Source organism: Marmota marmota, unplaced genomic scaffold, assembly GCF_001458135.2.
Source record: "Marmota marmota marmota unplaced genomic scaffold, marMar, whole genome shotgun sequence".
NCBI lineage: Eukaryota > Metazoa > Chordata > Mammalia > Rodentia > Sciuridae > Marmota > Marmota marmota.
Genome location: NW_025999941.1, coordinates 1,751,983 through 1,761,471, shown reverse-complemented (window position 1 = coordinate 1,761,471; position 9,489 = coordinate 1,751,983). Strand labels below are relative to the sequence as shown.

The window sequence follows — 9,489 nt, the reverse complement described above, 5'->3', positions numbered from 1 at the left end:
TTTTTTTTTTTTTTTTTTTTTTTTTTTTTTTTGGTGTTGAGAATTGAACCCAGGGATTCACTCATGCTAGGCAAGTGCTCTGTCATTGAGCTGCATCTCCAGCCTGTTTAATTTAATTTGAGGTCGATTTTCTCTAAATGCTCAGGCTGGCCTGAACTTTCTATCCTATTGCCTCAGTCTCACGAGAAGCTAGAATTCCAGGCCTGTGCAAGCTTTGTCCATTCCATTTCTCACTTTTGAGATATCTTTATGATGGTTACCATAATGGCTGCGCTAATTTATATTCCCGTCAATAGTGGACAAGGTTTCCCTTTTCTCCAAGTCCTCAACAACACTTAATCTTTCCTTTTATTTATAATAGGCCATCCAAACAGGTGTTAGGTGACATCTAATTTTAGTTTTGATGATTAGTGATGTTGAACTTTTTAAAAATTTAAGTATCTGTTGGCCTTTTTCAGTCTTTTGAAAAATTTTTATTTAGGTTGATTACCCATTTTTTAAATTGAATTATTATTTTTTTTCTTTTAAATTGAATTATTATTATTATTATTATTTTTGTTATTGATTTCCTTCTGTATTCCTTAAATTCTTTGTCACATTTATAGTTTGCAAATGTTTTCTCCTATTCTGTAGATTGTTTCTTCATTGTGTTGATTTTTCCCCTTTCTGTGCCCAGAGCTTCTCAGATTGATGCAGTCCCGTTTGTCTCTGTTGTGTTGCTTGTGCTTTTGGGTTCAATCCAAAAAAACTTTGCCAAGACCAATGTTGAGAAGCTTTCCCCTCGCTGGCTGTGGTGGCATACGCCAGTAATCACAGTGATGGGGGAGGCTGAGGCAGGAAGATTGCAATTGCAGTTCAAGGCCAGCCTCAGCAACTTAGTGAGACCCTGTTTCAAAATAAAAATAAAAAGGAATGGGAATTTGGTTCAGTGTTAAAGCACTCCTGAGTTTAATCCCCGGTAGAAAACCAAACCAAACCAAACCAAACCAAACCACAACAACAAAAGGAAGCTTTCCCTTTTACAATCTCGGGTCATTTGTTTTAATCCATTTGAGCTGATTTTTTTTTTTTTTTTTTGTACATACTGTGAGATAAATGTCTAATTTCATTCTTCTGCATGTGGAAATTTAGTTGTTCCAACACCATTTATTGAAGAAACTGTCTTTTCCCCATTGTGTGTTCTTGGCATCTTTGTTGAAAATCAGTCAAGTGTAAATGCATGGATTTATTTCCAGGTTCTCACTTTCCTTCTTTTTATTTCCTTCCCCACCCACCCCCCTTTTTCTTTTGTGCTGGTAGGGATCTCACATACTCTAGGCTAATGCTTTTACCACTGAACTCCACTCTAGGTTCTCTATTGGTCTCTCTGTTTGTTTTTATGTCAGTATCATGCCATTTTGATTACTATAACTTGGAAGTAGATTGCTTTGTGGTTTCTTTTTTTAGGGTGCTGGAGATGAAACCTCAGGGACTTGAGTATGGTAGACAAGCTCTGTGCCACTGAGCTAAAGTTCAGCTCCTGATGTAGATTTTTAAATCAGGAAGTATGTGATGCCTTCAATTTTTTTCTCTCTCTCTCTTTTTTTTTTTTGCTCAAGGTTGTTATTACTATTTACATCTTTTATTTCTGTATCAATTTTAGAATCGCTCTTTCTATTTGTGTGAAAAATGTCTTTGAAATTTTGGTAGTGATTACATTGAATCTGTAATTCACTAATTTTTTTGGTGATACCAGAGATTGAACCCAGAGCCTTGTGCATTGAAAGGCAAGCACTCTACCAACTGAGCTATGTCCCCAGCCCCCATTTTAATGATATTAATTCTTTCAATATTTGAACACAAGATATCCTTTTTAAAAATATTTATTTCTTTTAGTTGTACACAATACCTTTGTTTTTATTTAATGATTTTTATGTGGTGCTGAGGATCGAACCCAGGGCCTTGCATGCGCTAGGCGAGTGCTCTACTGATGAGCCACAACTCCAGCCCACAAGATATCCTTTTATTGATTGATTTCTTCTTCACCTTTATAAATTTTTTATAGTTTTCCATGTACATATCTTTTACCTCCTCAGTTAAGTTTTCCCTTGTTATTTCTTTTTATCCATTGGTTGTTGAAGGACATGTTGTTTAATTTTTACATATCCAAACTTCCTCCTGTTATTGATTTCTAGTTTTACATCCTTGTGGTGGAAAAAGACCCTTGGAATGATTCAATCCTTTCTGAATTTGTTAAGGTTTGCTTTGTATCCTAATATGTGATCTCTCCTGGAGAAAATTCTACATGTGCTTGAGAAGAATCTGTATTCTGTTGCTGTTGGATACAATACTGTGTCTATGTCTGTTGGTTCCATTTGGTCTAAAATGTAGTTCAAGTCCAGTGTTTTCTCATTGATTTTCTGTCTAGATGATCTATCCATCATTGAAAGTGTGGTATTGAAACCCCTTATTATTGTGCTGTGATCTGCAATCTTTCTACCCTTTCAGATCTGTTGCTTGTTTTATGTATTTATGTGCTTCAGTGTTGAGCACATATATTTATAATTGTTATATCCTGATAAATTGACCCTTATCATTATACAGTGCCTTTTTGTACTCTTTTTATAGTTTTTGTCATAAAGTCTACTTTATTTTGGAATGGGGTACAGCTACGCCTGCTTTTTAAGCACATTTGGAAGCTCCCCATTCTTTGGCATTTAACTCTCTTACTTCCTTGAGAATTATTCTTTTTTCTTTTTACGTGGTGCTGGGGCATTGGGGCGTTGGGCATGCCAGCCAAGTACTCCATCATGAGCTATAGCTGAGATCTCTGTTGCCCCTGTTCAAAAAATTTGGAGACTGGATTTCTTATTAAGTTGTCCAGGCTGGACTTAGATATGATCCTCCTGCCCCAGCAGCCCAAGGAGCTGGGATTTAGGTGGATTTCACTGCACCCAGCTCTGAAAATGCTTTTGTTTAGGTATCTGAGGTTAAGCTCCCCAGAAGCCAACTTTGAGACAAAGATTTAGTATAGGTAGTTTATTTGAGCTGAAAGTAGAGGAGTTGGAAAGTAAGACAGAGGAAACCAGTACAATAAATGTGGTTAATTACTAAGCCAGATTTCACTGTGGGCAATGCCAATTAATTATATGAGGGAGATACACTAACTTCTTCAGGTTTGGTAGAGTGCTTACCTTGCATGCAAAGGCCCTTGGTTTGATTCCCCAGCACCGCCCCCCTCCCCCCCCGAAATCACAGCAAAACAAATATTGTTTTGTTTCATCTCCCTTTAAAACAGGTGAGGAGCTGGCATGGTGGTGCACACCTGTAATCCCAGTGACTTGGGAGTCTAAGACAGGAGGGTCACTTGTGAGGGGTACACAGGTGGCAGAGTAAGTTACAGTGACAGGAAAAGCCTTGAGGTAGAGAAATGGAGCCACTGGTAGTTGAAAGCCAGGAGCTGTGGTAAATAGAGGATGCAGGTGGTACTACAGTATCCTGAACCCAAGGATTCCAATTGAGCATGGTTTGATGACAAGAGCACTGTGTTCTCCAGGGTAGATTGACTTGTGCCCACCACCTAGAAGAGATTCCTTAATAATCTTTAGTTCTAGCCAGGCATCGTGGTGCATGCATGTAATCCTAGTGACTCGGCAGGCTGAGGCAGGAGGATTGCAAGTTCAAAGACAGCCTCAGCAATTTAGCGAGGCCCTAAGCAAATTAGTGAGACCCTGTCTCAAAATAAAAAGGGCTGGGGATGTGACTCAGTGGTTAAGTCTCCCCTAGGTTAATTCCTGGTACTGAAACCAAACCAAACCCAACCAAAACAAAACAAATAATCTGGGGGATATAGCTCAGTTGGTAGAGTGCTTACCTTGCATGCAAAGGCCCTGGGTTTGATTCCCCAGCACCGCCCACACCCNCCCCCCCCAACCATCACACACACAAAAAAAAACCCAAAAAACAAATAATCTTTTGTTCCATCTCCCTTTAAAACAGGTGAGGAGCTGGCATGGTGACACACACCTGTAATCTCAGTGACTTGGGAGGCTAAGACAGGAGGATCACAAATTCCAGGTCAACCTATCAGTAACTTAGAGAGGCCCTAAGCACATTAGTGAGACTCTGTCTCAAAATTAAAAATAAAAAGGGCTGGGGATGTGGCTCAGTGGCCAAGTACCTCTAGGTTCAATCCCCAGGATAAAAAAAAAGGAAATATGAAATATATATATGTAGGTGCTTTAGAATTTGAGTCAATCATTCTTGACTTTTGAACCCTTGGCTCTACCTTGTTGGATGAGTGAAGTTTGATGAAACAGTATTTAATCTAAGTCTTGGTTTCCTTATCTGTAAAATGGGATTACAAATTAATACTTTTATGGGATTGTTTGAGGATTAAATGAGATGATTTTGAGAGATGGACAAAATTTGGGTAGGGAAGACAACAAGATGGAGGGAGAGGGTAAGGTCAATGGGAGTTCACTAAAATTGTAGTAAGACAACAGAACAAAGGTAGGAAAGTATGTTTGGGGGTTACATCGTGGAGGACATTAACTGAATCCCGAGCTAAAAACAGTCTTGGGACTGCTGCAGAAACAATGAGATTTTGGTGTGTCTCAGGCTGAGGGAATGGACCTCAGTCTTTACACTGTAATGATATTTGTGGCCAACTGAGCATTCCATAGGACTTAGAACTAAATCTTGAGGGAATGTGGTTTTCCGTACCTCTGAACCACAGATCTACAAATCCTGGATCAATGTCTAGGACTGTAGAGAAATAGAGAACTCTCTTGGTGTGGTGGAGAATTTATTAATGTGGAAACATAAGAACTTGACCCTCTCATTACCAGACTTGTTGCTATAAATTTCAGTTTTTTAAAAAAGTTTCAGTTCTTCAAATACGCATTATTTGAATACATTAGCTCCTTGCCCACTTTTTAGTGTTGGATAGGAAGGCTAATTACAAGTAGATTTTATGAGAAGGATTCATCCTAAAGGGTTCAGAAATTCCCTTTTGTGGATTCATTAGGCAACCTAATCGATTGAAGGGAAGTTTTGTGAGCGAGAACCTTCCGTTTTCTAGTGGGGAGTGCCTGTGGTTTTCCAACTGAATTCTTACACATACGTGTTGTTCCTTTGGTCTCATCTTAAGCTGCTCATGTTTCCCACCTGGAGAATGTGTCAGAGGAAGAAATGAACAGACTCCTGGGAATAGTGTTGGATGTGGAATATCTCTTTACCTGCGTCCACAAGGAAGAAGATGCAGATACCAAACAAGTTTATTTCTATCTCTTCAAGGTGAGATTTCAATATTTTAAAAGGCTTTTCTTCTCCCTCCTTTTCTACACATGCTCAGTCTCCACATGCCAGGCTGTGGGTGTGGAGACTCTCAGCTTATGGTATATTTTTCCCTCAGGGCTTGTGCAGCATGCCATGGATTCTCTCAAATGACCTGCCATGCCTTGGATGCATCACTCTCCTTGAGCTTCTTCATGCTTCTATGCAAAATTACATATCTTGATTTGCATAGGCTTATAGATTTCTTTCTGTCCACCCAACAAATATTTATTGCACACCTGCTCTGTGCATGGCACCAGTGTAGCATGAGGGATAGATCCGTGGTCGAGACTCTGTCCTTATGGAGGTTATTCAGCAGGGGAGGCAGACTGTTGATGAGTCAATAATAATATTTTCAGGTGGTGCTAAGTGCTGTGAAGAGAAACAAAGTATAGGGTAAGTGAAATCAGAATGGCAAGAATGGTGGTGGGCAGGGGGCATGCCAGTGAGGAAGGCAGTTAGGAAATCCTCTCTGAGGAGATGGCATCTGAGTAGAAATGGAGCAGGAGTGAGGAGCCACCGGTGCCAGGGTGAGAGCCCCCGGGCAGAAAGGAGAGTAGACATCTCGTCTGCCCACTCACTGGGTGAGAGTGTTGTGGTGTAGGAACAGCACGGAGGCCAACCTGGGGAGAGAAGGAAATGGGAGGGGCCCCAAGTCTGTTTCTTAGGCTTCAAGGGAAGGAATCCAGACTTTACAAATGGGCCTTGGCACCTTCCCACTGTGACACGTGTCTTGATGACGCTAGTCACCGATTACAGCCGCCACTCCCCATAGTTGCCTCTTCCTGGTCCTTCCTCAGCTCCACTTGGGTTACAGCCATTCCCATCCCACAGATGGAGGTCTCCTCAGGCTGCTTCTTGGAGTCAGGACTTACAGGTGTGGGAGGGAAACTGGTGGCAAGATGGGTAGAAAAACTTTAGGGTGTTAAAAATAGATTTATAAAGGAGGTCGACAGAAGGATAATTAAAACAACACACCTGCTGTAGAGGGTATTGTGGTCTAGATTATCTTATGTAACCCTTAGAAGAATGTTAAAAAAATAGCATCCAGAATTTACCGCCAGGAAAAGTTTGCCTCTTTAATAAAAGGCTTTGCGATGGATCTATCTATCTATCTATCTATCTATCTATCTATCTATCTATCTATCTATCTATGGCACTGGGGCTCAAACCCAGCACCTCTCATTTATCAGGCAAGCTCTCTGAGCTACATTGGCAGCACTCTATATTTATATAAGGATAATTAAATTTTCTAATGAGTTTCTTCTTTTGCCTTGGCTGCTAGGAATCCCAGTACAATTTCTTTACCCAATTCTTGCGGTTTTTTTCTTTGAACTTATTTGCTCCATAATTTTCCTGTCTCTTGTTAACTTTTATTTTTTGTTGTACTAATGGATTTTTTTAGGGGGGGGGTAAGACAGCAGAAGGAGTTGAAGGGAAAATTATATTTCGAGTTGGGATTTAACTCAAGAGTTGAGAGAATGAACTGAATTCCCACAGCTTTAGCAGGCACTAGGCCACTCCAGGTGACAGTTTGTTGACATGGTCATGAGGCCTGAGTCATCTAGATTGAACCTTGGCAGCTTCTTACTATTTAGAGCTTCTTTGGAAAAAGATCTTAGCTGAAGGAAAGCAAGGTCTGCATGACGGCAGCTATGATTTGTCTTGGAACTGAGCTCCCTGGCAGCTCCCCGCTGCCCTGCTGGAAGAGAAGGTGGTGTCAGGGTTCCATTCTGTCAGCCTCCTTGGTTTATAACCAACACCACGGGCCAGAAACATTGCTTGGCTTTGAAGTTATTTTTTTCCCCTTCCATCTTTCAATAACAATGTGCATATAATTGCCTGTAGAAATCCAATCCAAAATAATCCCCGTCTCTATTTTTTTTAATAATGTTATTTATTTATTTATCTTTATGTGATGCTGAGGATCGAACCCAGGGCCTTGCATGTGCGAGGCGTGCGCTCTGCTGCTGAGCCATAACCAGCCCCCGCCCCCTGTCTCTATTTAAAGGGGCATATGGCTCAGTGGCCTAGTGTCCCTGAGTTCAATCCCTGGTACCCTACACCCCCCGACCCCTCAAAAAAATCAGCACCCACTCTAATGCAGTCATTCTTTGGACAGAATGAAGAGTTAGAAATGATCCATCCCTTAACTTTTGAAAGGCAGTTTCTGTGTCTCATGTGTCAATAATTCAGTTAAAATGTTTTGCATGTTCTAGCAGCATTTAAAAACTTCAATTTTAGATTCTGAAAATAAACTCAATGGAAAGCTGTGTCCTACAACTGAAGCATGCCTCAATGCCTGTAGATGTTGTTCTGGGGATCTGGGTATAAAAAAACCTTGCTCCTTCAGTGTGATAACAGAATAACCTTGATGTTATTCTGCTTTGGTTTCCTCATCTGTAAATACAGATAACAGGATCACCTACCTCAAAAGGTATTATGAAATCATGGGTGGTGGCATGTGCCTGTAATGTCAGTTACCCTGGAGGTTGAGGCAGGAGGATTGCTTTATTCCAGGAGTTCAAGGCCAGCCAGTCTGGGTGATAGAGAATCTCACAAACAAAACCAAAACCAAAACAACCTCTGGAGTTTCTGGCAAAAGACAGAATGCGAATGCTTGCTGTATTAATAATATTTATTTATTTAGTGCTGGATATCAAACCCAGGGACTTGTATTAGCTAGAGGAACACTGTGCCACTGAACTTCACCCCCCTCCCGCCCCCCCGGCACCAATAGAAACTTTTATATGCTTATGTCTCAGCCCCATCACTTTGTAAATGACAAAACTGAGGCTCAACACCAGTTTACCTCTAAGTGGAAAAACCCAGTGGGCCAAGATTTGTCTTAGGAGAAAAAAAGGTAGGAAACTAGAATTCTTTGTACTTAAATTTTATTATTAATCTTTATGTATCCTTAGAAGCACATATGATACTTACCTGTATTGGAAATTTATTTTTGTAAAGATGGGCATAGTGCATTCAGAGGACCAACAAATACTCCATACTCAACATATATGAAGTCTTTGTAAGATACAGCTCCGTGGTGACACATGGCCATCTTTAACTTTAGGGGTTTGTCAATTTCCAGTAACCACTGGGAGAATGGTTGCCGTGTTTTATTTCTATAGAAAAGGCAATAAATGGAGAAAAGAAGTAAAAATGTAACTTAAATCAATGCAGGACCATAGCATACCCAGCTCACATGTAAAGTTTACAGAAAATTAAAGCAAAGGTTGAAGGTAAAGAATTTAAATAAATAAAAAAAAAAAAGGATTTCAATTTCAATTTCAATTCAGCTTTCTTCTTGGTAAATGCTTTTGTTTTTTTCTATTTGCTCTTTGAGGGTTTTCGATTCCAGAGGCAGGAATTACGGGCAGTATTTTTGTTCTGTGGGCATTCAGATGCCAGAACCATTGGCCTACATGCTGCAGATGGAAGGGAAGTGAAAGGAGACCGCAACAGTGAAAGTTGCCAGTTGAGAGCCTTGCAGAATTTTTTTCCCTAAAAACTTACCCTAGACTGTGTATAGGACCTCCATCCAGCTGGCTCCTCTTAGGCAGCTCCTCTTCCTGGCCTCATTTGTGGAGAATAGGTCTTGGCCTTTCATGCATTTAAGTAAGATGCTCCCGAGCTTCAGGACACATCCAGTGGCCTGAACTGGAATGTGCAAAGTCTTCTTGGTGCGTAGGAAGCCAGAACCAGAGAGAGGGAGAAGGTGGGAGGGATAGTGGTGTCTGGTGGTCACTCCTGGGTGGTCTAGGCTGCTCAAACATGAAAGGTGTGTAGTTTCTCATAGTCCTAGTTATGGATATGAAGGCAAATTTTTGGTACCTGATAGTTTACCTGTTTGATTTAAGAATTTGTTTACATATAGTTAAGATAAATAGAATACAATAACTTCCCTTAAAGGCTGTCTGTAAGATAGACAAATTAAAAACAAATTATTTCTTTGCAGCTCTTGAGAAAATCTATTTTACAAAGAGGAAAACCTGTGGTTGAAGGCTCTTTGGAGAAGAAGCCTCCATTTGAAAAACCTAGTATTGAGCAGGTAAAAAAATGAAAACAAGCTGGTTCTTCATTGGTTTTAAGTTGAAAACAAAAAAATAAAAACAAGCTCATTCTTCATTGGTTTTAAGTTGAAAAAATGCGCCCCCCCCCCCCCCCCCCCCC

At 40.4% G+C, this 9,489-nt stretch overlaps 1 protein-coding gene across 1 annotated transcript in view; it reads left to right on the top strand.

Moving 5' to 3' along the window:
* Positions 1 to 9,489, top strand: part of Kat2b (lysine acetyltransferase 2B) — an 88,255-nt gene that overhangs the window by 29,512 nt on the left and 49,254 nt on the right. The window contains exons 3-4 of the mRNA XM_015494358.2: positions 5,132 to 5,277; positions 9,275 to 9,367. Of these exons, the coding sequence (XP_015349844.1) occupies positions 5,173 to 5,277; positions 9,275 to 9,367 (198 nt within the window). The 5' untranslated portion in view covers positions 5,132 to 5,172. The remainder of the gene's footprint in view (positions 1 to 5,131; positions 5,278 to 9,274; positions 9,368 to 9,489) is intronic.